Raw genomic sequence first — 17,489 nt, 5'->3', positions numbered from 1 at the left:
TGAAATCTATTGGGGGTGGATGTAACTAGCCGTAAGCCCTATCTATAAATATAAAACATTTAAGTAGTAAAAAGCCTTTATTATGAAATTGAATTAGTTTTTATTCATACTTCAATAATTATAAATATCAAAGTAAAACATCTGAAAACAACGCCATCTCTGGGCCGCGGGGGGAATTAAGATCATAACAAGCTACGTATTGCTCATCGAACCATTATTAATGTTCAAGTAGTTGCGTGAGAAATTACATAGATGGCTCTGGGGTATGATGAAATCATAGTCAATCAAAAATAAACCTTAAGTGTGAGATACAAGGACTACACGAATAAACGTGTCGTTTTAGACCATTAGATCTGAAGTATCAAATGCCCGACAATGAGCGAGTCCGAGGTATTTTATCAAACAAAATTAAGTCTTAAGTAAAAAGGCGTAAGGATTACATCTGAAAATTATAATCTGGATTTATAGGTAAATCATTGACGAATAGGTATAATTCTAAGAATCAGATGTCGCCGTTAGGGAGTCCGACTTACGAAGGAGCGCAGGTGTGCCTATAGCTCGGACATGATTCTTGGAAGAGATGTCGGGGTTAGGTATTTTACGCAGATGCAGCGCAGGTGTGCTTGTAACTCGGACATAATTCTTGGAGAAAATGTCGGGGTTAAGCAGGTGCGACACAGGTGCTATGTCCGTATTAGCGTGTCCAAGATAGGGAAAAATCATATAAAAGGGCTGAGAGGAGAGGTCGCGAGTTTAGTTTATCTTCAGCATCCGGACCGACACCTGACTTTGGTTTTCATAAAGTGCGTCAAAATTACTGGTGAGTGGAAAAACTCTGTTCATTTTTCTAAGTGTTTGGCTTTATCGAGGAAAAGACTATGTCTTTGTCTCATAGAGTTAATATTTGGAATTCGTATCTTTGTTTGGCGTTGTGGAGACAATTTTATGTTTCCATAATGTTTAAGCTTGGGTATTGTCGAGCGGAGTGTTTTCACTTTGCTATTAATTTTTAATAGGAGTTTTGTAATGAAGGTTTAGGGTCTAGTGAATACTCTGGTGATGTTGTCTATCGCTGGCTTTCGAGGACGAATGTTTTCGGAAGGCTAGAGTTAGAAGATGTGTTATTGTTCGGACAGTGCGGGGTCAATACTTCGTAACGTTGGAATTTAATGCATCTGTACTGAGTATTTCACTATCATTTTGGGCCTTCTTGACATAGTAATCAATTAGATTCAGTTTAGTTATTTGTTATAAATATAATGTCTATTATATGACATTATTATTGAATAATTAAGGTTAATTGTTTCAAAATTGTACCTGAAAACTCCTAGACTATTTTTATATATTTCGAAACCAAATCAGTGTCTAGACAGACAGTTTGTCTAGCCTTTCATCTGTTATCCTAACGGTGACAAACGATGGATGGAAGGAGGTTTTTCCTATTTACCAAGATGAGGGTTGTCTTGGGGCTTATCTTTTTACCTACATAGAAAGCCAAATATCTCTCCCTCCTTGGTCTACCGATGTCCAGCTGTAGCTAGTAAAATGGGAGATTTCACGTGTGAATCATCTGGAGTAATCCGGGCCCATTTGAAACCTACAGTATTCGGGGACCTCGTATATTAAATATATTTATTTATACCATTCTTAGACACAATAGGGTCGTCCTACCCGAGTTGCCTCCCGGTCTTTGTACCAAATGCCTCGGGGGGGGGGGCAATAACTCGAGCCTATAGGTTGAAATTCTCAGAATCGCTCGCTGAATGATTACAGCTTCTCGTAGGGACTACACTTGCGTATATTCCAAAGTACCAGGTCAATGGTAAGAATGAACTGTGCTTTGGTTATACTAGATTAGGGACAGTGGTTAGAGTTAGGGTAGAATCACACACTCATTTGTTGTTTTTTTAGGGTTCTTTTAGTTCTAGTTTATAAAATTGATATGGTTGATATAATAATAATATATTTATCTTTAAGGGTTTAAAAATATGGTTTCTTTATCCTAAAATATGTGTGTTTAAAAGGTGAAGGTTCTACTGTCTAAATCTTCCTATTTTCTAATTTATATGGGGATCATTAACGGTTTTATAACATTTCTATTTTATATTTCTGGTTTACTGGTGTGGGGACGAGGTACTGAGTGGTTCAATCAGGTTTTCATGATCAATACTTAAATATCAAGCTGGGTTTAGGAGTACAGGCTGGTCTGAGATGGACGGATCGAAGATTAGTTCTGTTTTAGGGACCCCTTTGGCAAGACAAGAGTAGTTCAATGGGAAAAGTTGAGTGAAATAATGCTCATCTTGATATTTCAGTTTCAATAAACATAATAATTAGCAAATAAACTCGGTACTTTGTTTATACATCTAGAGAACTAGGAATTCTGACTATATTATCAGTTCTGGGGAATGAGACTAAAGGGATTAGTATCCCTAGCTTTTGAATATAAAAAAGATAAGTAATTTTGATGACTGATGGATACTTTGGCACTTCTTTCCATCGTCATCTAGGTGCGCATAGGTTCCGGAGTGCTGGTCAAAGCCCGTCTGGCTAGAGGTAGGGTAGGTGATCCGATTGATATTGTTATCGGACTAAGAGCTCCCAGACCTGCATCGAAATATGGAGGCAGTATGTGTGAGTAAATCACACGTCGTTTAGAAGATGATAGTTAAATATAATTATCCTTAAAATGCTAGGGAGTAAATGAGCTTACCTCAGGAGTGCTGCCTCTATAGTACCCCGGGAGCTTAATAGGCGTAGCAGGATTTTACCAAAAACATTTTTAAATTCATATTATATTCATACCATTCGAATACTTAACAATAACAATAATATCTTGCCTTGAAATTTGTTCAATATACTGTGTCTGAGATTCAATTAAAATACCCTTCAGATTATTCTTTAATATCATAATAAAACATATCTTCAGTACCATAATTATCTTCTTACAATCTAGGTAAAGTAAAATGATATTGGAGTCCAAAATATAGCGGTTACTCATTAAAGAATCTAGGGTATCTCGGTTCACTTCAGAGGGGTCCTAACTACTAGACTAGACGATCACGTGGCCAATTATTAGTGTAATTAGGGAAATATGTATTTATATATTTATTTATATAGGTTAAGAGGGGTGGAGGGTGACAGCTTTTTTACTTTCCAAAGGGGCCTCAATTTCTTATGTGTGGGGACACACACACACATAACATTTTTCTACTATGATCTTCTATTTATTATGGGTAATTAAATATACTGTTACTGTCTGTCCTTCGGGGCCCCCTGAGGAACGGGCCCCGTGTGCCCTGATGGTAAAGACGGTACTGCACGATGTGCACGGACCTTCTGTGCTCCAGGCCCTGCGTAGAATTCGGGCTTCCAACTTCACGTTTAATTTAAATAAAAATCGAAGAAGTTTCACATAAAGATGTATTAGGTTTCACTTTGGAAATGCGCACCTGCTAAAGTATATTTCTTGAGGATTTCCGAGATGACGAGGTTGGAGATGTGATTGAAGTGTGACGTCATCAGCAGGATGTGTGGCGCTCGCTCGGCCTTGTCGGCCTTCGTCCACGCTTGCCCCAGGAATTCTCTGAGGGATTACAAAAAAATCTTCCTTATACAGTATGTAAACTAACGAAAAACATTCACTCAAAACCGTTAATGTGTAGGTCACACTGAGCAACTTTTACTATGGCGCCAACACCGAAATTGTGAAAAGAAAAATTTGGTTGTTTCATACATTTTGCTGGTCTAACATTGAAATTTTCTATGGGGGAGTAATTTTTTTTTCGCGATTTCGGGGTTGGTGCTATAGTAAAAATTGCTCAGTGTGACTCATTCATTAACGGGCTTGAGTAAATTTTTTTCTTTAATTTACATACTGTATAGCATAGGCCACATGAAACCTTAGTTTTCTGCAAATTTGAGGTTTTTTCAAGAGACAGGACTAATAGGTCGGCGGTCGGCGGTCGGCAACCCGCACCCGCATGCGACCCGCAAACCTCTCCTTTGCGGCCCGCGAGCTTCTCTAGCTATTTTATAATATTGAAAAACTACAATATCTGAAAATTCTTAATGTTACATTCACACCCTCCAGTTGGATTCAAGCTACCCTTCCGATAAAATATGGTGGTCTTGGTATCCGTTTGACGGGCAGTCTAGCTCTGCCGGCCTTTTTATCGTCTGCCTATGGCTCGCTCACCCTCATTGGCGGTATATTACGTATCCCTTCAACCGCTAATGTGTCGGTGTCGTGCCTGGGGGACGCTGAATCGGTTTGGCGGGCAGACCACCCTGTCGAACGGGTACCAGAGGAGAAATCCAGCCAAGCAGCTTGGGACACCATTACCATAAAAATGCACCACCAATGCCTTTTCCAGAGCTGCGACAACGACCACGAACGGGCGAGGTTACTGGCCGTTTCAGAAAAAGAATCTGGGCATTGGCTGCACGCACTTCCGTCGCGAAACCTTGGCTCAACCCTAGAGCCATCAGCCTTGCGAATCGCTGTTTGCCTCCGCCTGGGCTTAAAGGTATGCGAGCCACACGCGTATAGGCGGTGCGCCCAACCGGTGGATGCGTTGGGGCGGCACGGTCTGTACTGCCAAATGAGTGCAGGGCGACTTTACCGGCATGGCACTCTGAATGACCTGATCCACCGCGCTCTTAGCACCGCTTCCTTACCCGCGACTTTGGAGCCGTCAGGCCTCTCTGCCACCGACGGCAAGAGACCGGATGGCTGCACTCTGGTCCCTTGGAGCCTTGGCCGTCCTTTGGCGTGGGACGCTACCTGCGTCGATACACTGGCCCCGTCCCACGTCGAAGGGTCTGCTCGGAAGCCCGGGACCGCCGCGGACCAGGCCCAGACTCTCAAGCGCCGCAAATACGCTTTCCTAATGAACGAGTACGAGTTTGCGACGCTTGCAATGGAAACGCCGGGCCCATGGTCGACTGACACAAAAAAATTCATAAAAGAAGTGTCGGTCCGGCTAATAGGTGTCTCGGGCGACCACAGAGCAGGCTCCTTCTTTGCCCAGCGTTTAAGTCTGGCGGTGCAAAGGGGCAACGCCGCCAGCATCCTTGGCACCATTCCAGAGGCAGGAGACTTTGGTGAGGTTTTTTATATTTAATTCGTGGTTTAGTTTAGTTTTAGTATAAGTTAGTCAGTAAGCTAGATTAGTTAGTAGTTTTATGTTAATATTGTAGTGAAAATTATAATTTATTAGTTAAAAAAAAAAATAAAAAATAAAATATCTGATAAAGTCATAAATATTAACAAAGTGCGGCCCGCGTCAACATCAGTAACTACTATTTGGCCCTCGGCTGCTAAAAGGTTGCCGACCGCTGGGTTAAAGGGTCGGTGACATGTGTACGAGTATGTATGGAATATTTATGCAATCCTAGTTTTTAACTTTGGATCAACTGCTGATAAAAATTTTCAAAGATTGACGCTAATATAGAAACGGAGACAGGTAACATTAAAATATAAATTAAATTATATTTAATGAAATTTACGGGTCCAACTCGATTAAATTTCATTATTTTACAAATTTTCAGACGTTTCTGCTAGACTAGCTGTGGCCACAGAAGAACCAGTCTACATATATTTGTACAAAACGCGAGAATTTACACTTTAGAGTGTTATATAAATTTAATTCTCCTTACTCGCTGTGAATGGAGCTAAAGATTTGGTAGTCCAAATACGTCATTTGCTCAGCTATCTCCAGTGCTGACAGAGTCTCCACGCTTTCTTTAGTCGGTACCTGCCAAAATAAAGAGTAAAATAATTACAATGACAAAAAATACTATGAGAATGCAGAGGTTGACAATAATATCTATAATAATGACAGCGAAAATAATCGTAAAACCGATCACGGTAATGAGCATGCCAATGATTAATATGATAATGATGTCGTAGATGATGCTTTTACCGAAGGTGAACTGAAAATCGCTTACGAATTTTGTCACGTTATCTATATATAAAATACAATATGTATAATAATAAATATGAAGATAAAGATAAAGATATTGATGACAATGACGGCGATGATAGTGATGATAATAGTAATGATGATTTAAATAATGAAGACACTGATGATATTAAACATAATGACAATGGTAATAAAGATAACCTATTGCTATATATATTGCTATATTTGCTTTTTATGTATGCTTTCTTTATGTGCTTTTTCTATCTTCTGTGCTTACTCTGACTTTCTCTTCAACTGTAATGTGCTGTGCTTTGTACTCTTACTTCTTTCCTTTGTGTTTGTGACTCTTGTGTGCCGTTATTTGACAATATATAATTAATGTGGAACTAGCTTGTTTCTCTTATCTCGCTAGTCTAGTTCACCACAGTAGTAATGGTACTTACTGGAGGCGGAGCAAACAGAGCCTTCAAATCCACTGCCCTGTCAGGTGACCGTTCCAACAGCCTCAGCAGCTGAGCAGCCGCCTTGTGTTCGGCTGGCAACAGTCCTGGACTGGCCTCGATCTCCTTCAGGAAGTCCATGGTGAGGCCGCGAAGACGCTCGTCTGACCAGAAGTCGGAGGAGTGCTTGGAGATCCAGTGCCTGATCGTGATAAGACAAGATAAATAGGTTAATGTGAATGTGTTGTTCGAATATAGTCCTTATTTACGACGAACATGTACTTCAGATCTTTATTTATACCTATGTATGTTCAGAAACGAAACAATTGACATTAAGTTCTCGTTCTATAACAAAGAGGACAGGCAAACTATAGATGGTCAAGCAAATCTTGTCAGTAGAAAAAGGCACGAAATTCAACTTTTCTATGAGACGATATCCCTTCGCGCCTATATTTTTCAAATTTGCCGCATTTTTCTACTGACAAGATCTGCTTGGCCATCTATATTTAATAAATTCCTTTGAGTTTTCGCGTCTGACAACAATTTGATGTGTGATACTATTGACACATATTGATATGCAACCTGTATGGGTTGTATCAAATTGTTAATTTCAATCTTTGCACAAAATGCTAAGCTATTTCTTTTTAGTTCCTCTTAATTCCGGCTCCAAATAATTTTGACGACGGTGTCCAATGACCATGAAACTACTTATGTTTTCTCTCTATCCTTTTTAGGGTTCCGTACCCAAAGGGTAAAACGGGACCCTATTACTAAGACTTCGATGTCCGTCCGTCCGTCCGTCCGTCCGTCTGTCACCAGGCTGTATCTCACGAACCGTGATAGCTAGACAGTTGAAATTTTCACAGATGATGTATTTATGTTGCCGCTATAACAACAAATACTAAAAACAGAATAAAATAAAGATTTAAATGGAGCTCCCATATGTACAACAAACGTGATTTTTGACCAAAGTTAAGCAACGTCGGGAGTGGGTTCGATGGGTGACCGTTTTTTTTTGCTTTTTTTTGTTTTTTTTTTTTGCATTATAGTACGGAACCCTTCGTGCGCGAGTCCGACTCGCACTTGCCCGGTTTTTTTATCTTATTTTGTTAACCTATCCTAAAATTCTGCTAGAGTTAGACCAAGATAAGTCTGCAACTATTTTGATAGCATATATACGCAGTGCAAGTGTTATTTATATACGTCCTAATTTCATAGAAGTTTGACATTTAAAATAACTCTATCAAAATCGTTGCAAAATTTTCTTGATCTAACTCTAAAGCTTTAAAAAAAAGTCTAAAGTAGCGCTGTCTTGTGTCGGAGGCCAAGTCTCATTTTTGGGGCTGAGCCAACGGAGTAAGTAAGTAAGTAACTCTAAAGTGCTCACCTCAGCACATTCAACACTCGCATAGTAGCAGCGGTAGATATAACCGAGTCCCGTCTAGTCTGCGGCGGCGACGTAGTTGGCGGCGACCGAGGGTTCGACGAAGCCGACGTGGCCACGGCAAACGCAACCGCTGCCGTTGACGTACTGCTCCTACATATTGAAAACTCCATTAGAGAGAAAGAGAAGATACACGGGATCTGAGAGACTAGGGGCTTGTGCACAAATCACGCGAGGTTCGATAGGGGGAGGGGAGGTCACGAAAAAATCACGATAGATCACGTTGGGGGAGGGGGGTATAACGAACCCTCACGTGTATTTTTCTACAGTGAACGAAACTAAGTAAAACCTACCACATGAGTATATAGATACTTTTTCTCGGTCTCGTTAAACATAAATCTTCACTGTCAACTTCAAAATAGCGAGTCTATTTAAAGAAAATAGAAAAATAAACAAGATTTTCTACATGCAATACTAAACATCTTAAAATTAGGTCGACTGAAAAAATTTCAAAAAAATACACGTGAGGTTGTGTGGGGGAGGGGGGGTTGCCAAAAACCTCACCAAATATCACCAAGGGGGAGGGGGGGGGCAAAAAGTAGCCGAAAACACCTCGCGTGATTTGTGCACAACCCCTAGCCAAGATGACCGTATATTGACTAACGCCAATCGACAACGGAAAAAGAAAAGGAAAATAGACGTGAGCATTTCACACACAATACAACAAATTCTTAGTTTATTTCCGAAAATTTTACAAGTTACATTTCATACTGACCACACGCGGCAAGGCCTTTCCCGTGAAGAAAATCATGCCGTTGACACAAAGATCAGGTAATTTAAGTTTCGTTTGGCGTTTTCTATAAACGGTTGTCAACTGGCTAGATCCCTTAATAACAGATAATGGTTAAAAGTGCGGGCTGTAGGTTACCTAGGAACATTCCGATAAAAAGGTTAACCTTCGGGTGTTTATGGTTTTCTACTATGCTCAAATAGGGAGTTGGCATCAGTCTCAAATGGCTACACTTACCTGAGCAATATCCTTTGAGTATATCCGAAAATATACGCCAAATACACCGGCTCAAAAACTTAAAATACTTTGTTCTTTGACACACTGACCACTCTGACCAGTGAAATAACGAAACCCAATTATACATTTTATATTTTATTTCATTTGAATTTGAAGCTGTTATTAAAAGTTTTTATTAAATAGTTCAGAATTAAGCTGTTTTATTTCGTTTTTCCGGGAGTCCGCTGGATGCGGGTGGCGCAAGACCGGTCATTGTGGCACTCTTTAGGGGAGGCCTAGGTCCAGCAGTGGACGTCATCTGGCTGATATGATGATGATGATTTCATTTTTGGTTAAAATAGTTCGCCAAAGAAGACATCTCGCTGAGCATCATGATGCGTTGATGAGCACAAAATTATTTGGGTTATAGGAGTAAAATAGTAATGACGTCAAATTTTTTTTTTATATTTGTGCGTAGTTTCCTAGATAGCCATTTTAGTTTGTTAAAGCCTGACGTAGAATTTATTAGGTGATCATAAGGACACAGAATTTACTAGAATGTTTAGAAAAAACTTTTAAGTTTGAAACTGAACGGATATTGTTAGAGGTGAAAAGATAGAAAGCAAAATAAAGATTAGAATAAATTACGTAACGCTATAAATAATGAACTAACTACTACATGCATAGAGAAAAAGACAAATAGATAGAAAATGTAAAATTAAAAACGATTTAAGTTCATGCATATATTGATTTAGTCAAGAATTTATTTAAAGGAGATATAATGAATCACAAATCACAATACATGGACGGTTTCTTAAATAGATAATTTTTAATCAATCATGACGCAAAAACCTCAAAGATATCAATCGTTCAGGCGTTTACATCAATGAAAAGGATATGATTAAATCGTGCCAATTTTCTACGAATTTCATAAATATTTTTACATACAAATATCCGAATTGTGTTAGTTCCTGTTTTCTGATTTTGATGGCGTGAGGCTTGTGACAGTTGTGACTGAGGACCATGTAGGAAAAGTTAACACAAGTTTGATAAAGAACAAGAAGATGGAAGCTAATGTAGACTGAATTGCTGTCGACGTGATAGCGGTTGAGTACATAAGCAGATTCGAAGTCAAAAGTAAAACGTGTGGTGAGTTCTGTTCAAAGTGTAGTTCGGTGTGCCCTGTCTACTACATCAATCGAGGACCATACATAAAAATCTTAAAAAGGGCAAAATTCTAAAAATTCTAAAGAAGCGTAATTTCAAAGTCGTCCTCTACGGCCGCTCTAAAAGCCTGCAGTCTACGAGTTACCTCTCAACCACTCACCACAACGGGTCTTTTCCAAAGCTGTTAAACGAATACCAATTGAATTATTCAGATTTTTTATTTCTAAGCAATTTTATCGCGCGACTGACGTCACGATCCGACCCGTAATTGTGTGCAAGTTATTTAAAAATTGTGATTGTTCAATTTTAGAAAAGTTACATGCCACAACATTGAGATTTGAATAAGCTCTCAATTTGTGCTGAACAATAATTAGTAAATCGATAAAGTTATGAATAAGAGAGATGATGATAATGGTAGAAACATTAATAGGTTAGTCGTACCTCCTGTGAGACTGGCGGAACGACGTAATGACCACTCCTGCCTTGGATTGACTCGTTTCACGGCGATAATTCTGGAAAGGTGTAGAAAACAATAAGATATGGTGGGCCACCTGTACCATTGGCGCTTTCCGCTACGAAGCTGAAAAATACGTTAGCAGCTTCGAACGTAGAGTGTAGTTCGCGCTGGCAATAAATGTATTTAGAGCGTAATATTATGCATCAGAAAAAAATACCTGTACTTGGGACACCTGCGAAGTGACAGAGGAGCGTGGCTCCGAGCCACCCCAGTAGCGCCGCCTCTCGCTGTTGATGGACGAATTGGTGAAGCGACGTTCGCTGCCAAAGAAATCGAGACATTAGGTGAGATTTTTGGTTCATACACAATAAGCGGGTCAAAAAAATTTAAGTTGAAAAGTGGAGAGAAAAAGAGCATAATACCAATAATTGACTCTCGGCATCACCTTTATTGAACTATCATAAAAAGCGGTTAATAATATGACTCTGCTGAAACTTGCTGCTATAACTTCAGTTGGGGCTTGAAATGGATTCAATGGCATACCTGACTGAGCGCCTTGGTGTGTAGCGTCCTGTATCCGACGCCCGACGGCTCTCTTCAGCGGCGGCAGCAGCAGCCTCCCGAGCACCCTCGGAGCGGCGCCGCGCCTCTGACGCCGACGTCGTTGCTGGCAGCAGGCGCCGTGGACTTTGCGACATTGTTCGGACTCGCTGAGAAACGAATAAGGGATTTGGATATGACTGTTTCATGTGATGAGTAGGCTCATTTAATATTTTTTAATACTACGTCGCACCGATTCCCTATTGTTAAGTAAAGCGCTAATGTAGTAAAGCATACTTACTAAGGTACTAAGGTAAGCAAGCCTATGATGCTCGTGTTAAAAAGGGTCAGCAAAGATTCTTCTTTCAAATAGTATCAGAATTAAGAATGAAATCTTAATTTCTTTATTTTCTTTCTCAAGGCATTTATCTCGGAAACGATCAAACACCACTTTGAGCTCTGGGTACCTATTAGTCTATTCTCAGAACCATTACCTTCAAATATCATGTGATTGATGTATTTAATGCGATCTTTGTCAAATTATTGTTCCACCGTCGGACCTTCCTAAAAGATACTTACCTCCGAAAATCTCTGGCATGTCTTAAACTTCTCCCCTTTCTTATTTTCTCATGTTTCTCCTCCTTGTTCTTAATATCCTCATCGCTCTGTTCCACCAGCTCTATGCTCTCATCTTTCATGATGGCTGCTACCGTATTAATGTCCTTGGAGTCTATCCGCTATATCTAATATAAATATGTTTTTCTTACATAAACTTACCTCTGAAAACCTCTGCGATATTTTAAACTTCTCCTCTTTCTTATTCTTCTCCTGTTCCTCCTCCTTATACTTGATATCTTCATCGCTCTGTTCCACCAGCTCAATACTCTCATCTTTCATGATGGCTGCGGCCGCGTCATTGTCCTTGGTCGGGGACTTCCGGGCCTTGGGGTCCGGGGGTTCGGGGCTGGACTTCTTTGGGGTCCCCACTAGGGTCACTGAGCTTATGCCGCCAGGGGATGTGGGGGTCGTACCTTTAAATATATATTTGTTTAGTGTACCAGGCCCCTATTTCACCAACGTGACAGGTCCGACAATTGTCGACATCACTGTTACTGACGTCACAGGCTACGGTACAGGTTAGGCTACGGTAACCGCTTACCATCAGACGGGCGGTGTGGTTGTTTGCCACCAACATGTTAATTTAAAAAAACTCCACTATATCGCCAGTTAATAAGTACTTATTTTGGGAAGCTAATGACAATTGTCACAAGAAATACGACAATTGTCACGAAATTCCGACACAGAACTCATTTGCTGGCAAGAATTACCGAAGTTCTTTGAAATCTTGTGACAATTGTCATCATTATCATCATAAACATCGCAAGAGAAATACCTGTTTTTGCCGATATAATAAAGTTTTTTTTAAATAATACAATGATGGTGATAAACAGGAATACGGCCCGCCCGATGGTAAGCGATAACCGTAGCCCATGGATGCCTGTGACGTCAGCAACAATGAGACTTGTCGATTTGTCGCACCTGTCACGTTGGTGAAATAGGGGCCGGTCAACCAAACACTAATAGTTGACAAAATGGTTATTGAGAAATGAAAAGGAGGGTTACCTTTCAAAGTCTCATTGCTAGAAGACGTGGCCATTATCTTTGGGATGGTTAAAAGACTGTTGTCTTTTTCTTCTTTTTCCTCCTCCTTTTGTAAGCATGGTTAGAAACCGATAAGAACATTAATCAGTAACATCATTTTACTTACGCTGTTTGCTTATTTGCATGCGTATTTAAGTTATTTATATACCATATACCCGCGTATTTAATTTTTAAACATCATAGTCGAAACAGTACCCCAGGGTTAACCAACCTTTAACCTTCCTTTGACACTTTTGACAGGTGCTTTTCTTCTTAGTTGCCTAACTCCAAATTAAATTCAAAGGTGATAAAACACAGGTGTAAATAATTGACTTACCTTGCATACGCTTATTGAAGAAGTCCGTCGTGATGGCGCCATTAAATATGGTGACAGCTTATCGTCTTCCTCGCCTGCGTAAAAATTAAACGCGTTTAGTTCCTATCTTTATTAGAACATAATAAGGATGAATAAAGTGGTATATAATTAGGAAAAAGGCTTAGTGTAAACTTACTTTTTAACCTCGAAGGTTTCCAATGCCAATCTCTTTCACTGAATTCAGATCCATAACCTGAAATTAAATAAATTATATTTAAAAGAATGAATGAATTTCACCCAAACCCACTTCAACATTTGACAGACAAATAATAAACAACATTTTTACATTTAATATGAGAAGAAAGTAGATGGTCTACGAATATGTAAATTATTATGTAACAGCTGCAGAAAGTTTACAATAAGTTGGGCAAATTATCGGAACTACAAATCTCATAAAAATTCAAGAAAGATTAATTTAGAAACAGTATCTGCGTAAATTTTTGGGAGAGATTTCTTTGTGGAAAGATTCAATTTGGGATCATAAGCCGGCACATTAATGGAGGGAACTTGCCTGATACAGAGCTGGCCGCGCTGGTCTTCCGCGTGGCATCAGGCGGTGGAGCCAGCTCCAACTCCTGGGCTGACTGCTCGTAGAAGACCTGCTTCAGAGCCTCGAGGACCGTCACGCCGTCGGTGAACACGCGGTATGTCAGTAGAAACGTGTTTAGAAAGTCCACGGAGAGGAAGCGGAGATCTGGAAAAAGGAAAGTTTCCGCGTTCAAGTATTTTTAGAGTAAGGCAGATGAATCTTGTGGTAACACTTTAAAATAATGATCATTGAATGGACTGTTTGTTTTTATAGTTATGGCTATGGATTGGACATAGGGGTTATTCGTAAATTACGTCATTTCAAATTCTGGAGGGGTCTGGACATCGGATGATGGTAGCATGACGTAGGAGGAAACGGCGTCATTCGAAGCATGATTTTGGATGATTTTAGGGAGGGAGGGGGGGGGGGGGCAAAAATCGATGACCTAATTTATGGACAGCCCCATACTTAGAATTTAATTATTGTATCATATTGAGTAATACAGCAAAATATTGTCAATTATTGTAAACTATTATAATTTTTAACCATAAAATCCAACAGACGTATTATAAAAAAACACTGAATGACCATGATAAAGTGAGTTTGATGAAGTGACTACCATACTAAATATACATGTTGGACATTATCTACGTAAGATTGCATGGTGGAAGACATAGCTGGAATAAAATGTGTATCTCTCACCAGTAAGCCGCTGTAGAAGTCGTTGCGGGGTGGCCGATCTGATCTGTGGCACCTTGCATGAATTCAGTGTCCTGAAAAATTACATTTGTATTGTGCAAAACAAAATTAAATGAGAATTAATGAGAGTTTTCTCTTTCTTTATCGTTCCCTCACAATTATGACAAACACAACGCTTCATATGCCGCTATGATGACATATCATCCTAAAAATCCATGCTCTTCAAATGTGGTGCTGGTTTCATAAGACTAGATACCTGCTGAACCGTATGTCGACGTCATCAGTCAACAGAACTCGGTCGGAGCGGCAGGCGGGCAGACTGGACTAGATAGACTAGATACCTGCTGAACCGTATGTCGACGTCTTCAGTGAACAGAGCTCGGTCGGAGCGGCAGGCGGGCAGACTGGACTAGATAGACTAGATACCTGCTGAACCGTATGTCGACGTCATCAGTGAACAGAACTCGGTCGGAGCGCCAGGCGGGCAGACCGGACTAGATAGACTAGATACCTGCTGAACCGTATGTCGACGTCTTCAGTGAACAGAGCTCGGTCGGAGCGGCAGGCGGGCAGACTGGACTAGATAGACTAGATACCTGCTGAACCGTATGTCGACGTCATCAGTGAACAGAACTCGGTCGGAGCGCCAGGCGGGCAGACCGGACTAGATAGACTAGATACCTGCTGAACCGTATGTCGACGTCATCAGTGAACAGGGCTCGGTCGGAGCGGCGGCGAGCAGACTGGACTAGGTAGACTAGATACCTGCTGAACCGTATGTCGACGTCATCAGTGAACAGAGCTCGGTCGGATCGGCAGGCAGGCAGACTGGCGGAGGCGGCACCACACGAACCGCAAGCTCTAAGCAGCTCTGTCAACGCGGCGCTCTCCATACACTGCGCTAGTTCGGAGGTCCAGGCTGCTTTCTCTTCGAGAGTCGCTGCCACTGTTTATACATTGACAGTATATTGATAAACAAAGGCAACACATTAAAGTCAAGCATTCACCGGTTGGAAGGTGCAACATAAATAAATAAAAATAAATTAATCGGGTGTGTCGTCCGCTCGGTAGGAGCTCGACCGGCTGACTGATAGGTATGGGATATATGACATGCATATACAAATGACGGACATATTAAAAATGTTTAAAGATATCCTATGAATTCTTTAAATGTAAGCTCCTCAAACGATGGATCTGCGTAACCTTCAGACTCCCATATTAAAAAATAATAATTAGACATTTACTTCAAAACTGAAAAAAATGTTTTTACAATGTCAGAACATCAACTTCTCATTCTGTCACTATTTACTGCCCACAACATCAATATAAGGTTGGTATTCCATCTGGCCAAAATGTTGGTCCAATGTGTATTTACGTCTCACATTATGCTTAATGAGAAAGTGAGACGCAATGCACATTGGACAAAGAAGTTGGACAAATGGAAATACCTCCCTAAGAAAGCATTGGAACACACAAAAGCAACAGACCTGGCGGTCTAGCATGTTGCGTTCTCGCGCGCGAGAATTCAGTGTCCTGTCGTCACTATTTACTGCCCACAACATCAATATAAGGTTGGTATTTCATCTGGCCAAAATGATGGTCCAATGTGTATTTACGTCTCACATTATGCTTAATGAGAAAGTGAGACGCAATGCACATTGGACAAAGAAGTTGGACAAATGGAAATACCTCCCTAAGAAAGCATTGGAACACACAAAAGCAACAGACCTGGCGGTCTAGCATGTTGCGTTCTCGCGCGCGAGACCATACTGGAAGTCGCGCTACATGTATAGAGCCGCGCGTGAGAAGGCATGTCATGCTATCAGTTCTGACGTTAATATACTTACCTAAGTGTGCACAGATCTGTTCTCCCTTGACTTCAACGAGAATCTTGAAGTCTTTCCCTTGATAGAGGTCGCCTCCTGGGGATGAACAGACGGATGTAGAATCTGGAAACGAACAAAAGTAATTTTGTTGTAACTGACGATGTTTTTATTTGGCTGAGATAAGTGATTCTAGGTCTCCCTTCTTCTCTTGTCTTTTCAATCCTGACTTCCAGGATGTTTAGCAAAAAGTTATCATGCCGTATAAGGTGTCCTAACATCATGCCTCTCCTATTTCTTATTGCGTTTAACAAGCATCGCTTTTCTCCTATCATAATTAGGACATCTTCATTTGTCTTCCTTACTTTGAGGAAAATAAAAGACTGGCACAAGAAAGAAATGATTGGCGATTACTCCACCGACAAGAGCAAAGCCCTTAAGTTATGATGATGATGTCGATGTTAGCAATTTAAAGCACGTCTTGTGCTGTTAATGTTTTTTGAAGTTCTGCCAGATAGAAGAGATAATTGGATGACGTTAACCTATGATAAAGTATTTGATATTGTAGTGGTGATTGTATTTTACAAGCAGAAACAAATTTCATGTTGATTGATCCAAAACTTTTGATTCAATTTTTTTAAAGTTATCGCAATTTTTAATGTTAAACGCCTAGAACATGTGTGTGGTAAAAAATATGATCTGAAGGAGAGCTGACACATACAACTGATCATTTATAAGATCCAGTTCTCCTCCTAACTCTGATGTTAAGGATCCCAAGATCTTGAGTAAGTTGGAAGCCTCTCAAGATCTTCAGTAAGATCAGATGGAAGGTGATGTTGGATGAATTAATCTTGGAAACATACCATCATCATCATGACTGCTAGGATCTTCAACCAGTAATGCGTCATGCAGTGGCAGCCTTCCAGTTGGTGGTAGATGCAGTCTTCCTCCAGTAGCCCTGGTGCTGAGGAGTAGGTGGTTACTGAATAGGAACGCTTGGCGGGCTTGGAGTGAAGCTCGACGGCCTTTGCCGACCACTTGTGAAATCGTCCCTGGGGAAAAAGATAGTCAAATGATAATATCAGATATAACTTTAAAGAATAGCTTGACAGTGACGTCACATATTCTGCATTTCATATAAATTCCGTGATGGCTAATCGCAGCGGCATAGAGTGAACTAATTTAGCCGTAGGCGAAGTCGCATCTGCGAGGCCGATTTCTTTCACAGTGCCCGAAGGGGCCTCGCGTCGCGCCCCAAGGGGGGCCTTGCGCGAGGCCCACGGCCCACTTCGCCCACGCCTAGCTACGACACTGGCTAATCGTTTTGACTGTTAGAAAAAGAATCTGATTTGACTAAAGCAAAATCCCATTTAATTTTTGTCTCGAATATCAATAGTTACGTGCATGAAACCGCGTTCAATTGTCCACATTAGTCGCTATGGACAGCTTACAGTCCGTTAACTCTCAGAACCTTCGTTTTTCGGGTAAAATCGGACGTAA

General features: G+C 40.6%; 1 protein-coding gene and 1 long non-coding RNA gene across 2 annotated transcripts in view; both read right to left on the bottom strand.

Annotated features, from left to right (window-relative positions):
• LOC134669309 (ras-specific guanine nucleotide-releasing factor 2-like) overlaps window positions 1-17,489 on the bottom strand; it is a 54,230-nt gene that overhangs the window by 18,325 nt on the left and 18,416 nt on the right. Inside the window, exons 8-23 of the mRNA XM_063526815.1 lie at window positions 16,853-17,041; window positions 16,014-16,115; window positions 14,848-15,112; window positions 14,170-14,240; window positions 13,450-13,632; window positions 13,075-13,131; window positions 12,900-12,973; window positions 12,545-12,629; window positions 11,699-11,952; window positions 11,501-11,658; window positions 10,925-11,091; window positions 10,599-10,701; window positions 7,755-7,904; window positions 6,371-6,569; window positions 5,662-5,759; window positions 3,453-3,586 (exon numbers count right to left, since the gene is read on the bottom strand). Coding sequence (XP_063382885.1) covers window positions 3,453-3,586; window positions 5,662-5,759; window positions 6,371-6,569; window positions 7,755-7,904; window positions 10,599-10,701; window positions 10,925-11,091; window positions 11,501-11,658; window positions 11,699-11,952; window positions 12,545-12,629; window positions 12,900-12,973; window positions 13,075-13,131; window positions 13,450-13,632; window positions 14,170-14,240; window positions 14,848-15,112; window positions 16,014-16,115; window positions 16,853-17,041 — 2,289 coding nt within the window. The remainder of the gene's footprint in view (window positions 1-3,452; window positions 3,587-5,661; window positions 5,760-6,370; window positions 6,570-7,754; window positions 7,905-10,598; window positions 10,702-10,924; window positions 11,092-11,500; window positions 11,659-11,698; window positions 11,953-12,544; window positions 12,630-12,899; window positions 12,974-13,074; window positions 13,132-13,449; window positions 13,633-14,169; window positions 14,241-14,847; window positions 15,113-16,013; window positions 16,116-16,852; window positions 17,042-17,489) is intronic.
• On the bottom strand, window positions 14,196-16,107 carry LOC134669445 (uncharacterized). The gene is made up of 3 exons (XR_010098903.1): window positions 16,014-16,107; window positions 14,932-15,112; window positions 14,196-14,240 (listed from the first exon to the last, which is right to left on the bottom strand). It is a non-coding gene; the product is annotated as an uncharacterized LOC134669445 (long non-coding RNA).

Source organism: Cydia fagiglandana, chromosome 12 (genome assembly GCF_963556715.1).
Source record: "Cydia fagiglandana chromosome 12, ilCydFagi1.1, whole genome shotgun sequence".
In the NCBI taxonomy this organism is placed as follows: Eukaryota; Metazoa; Arthropoda; class Insecta; order Lepidoptera; family Tortricidae; genus Cydia; species Cydia fagiglandana.
The sequence above is the reverse complement of the archived record's forward strand: the minus strand, read 5'-3'. Positions and strand labels throughout refer to the sequence as shown.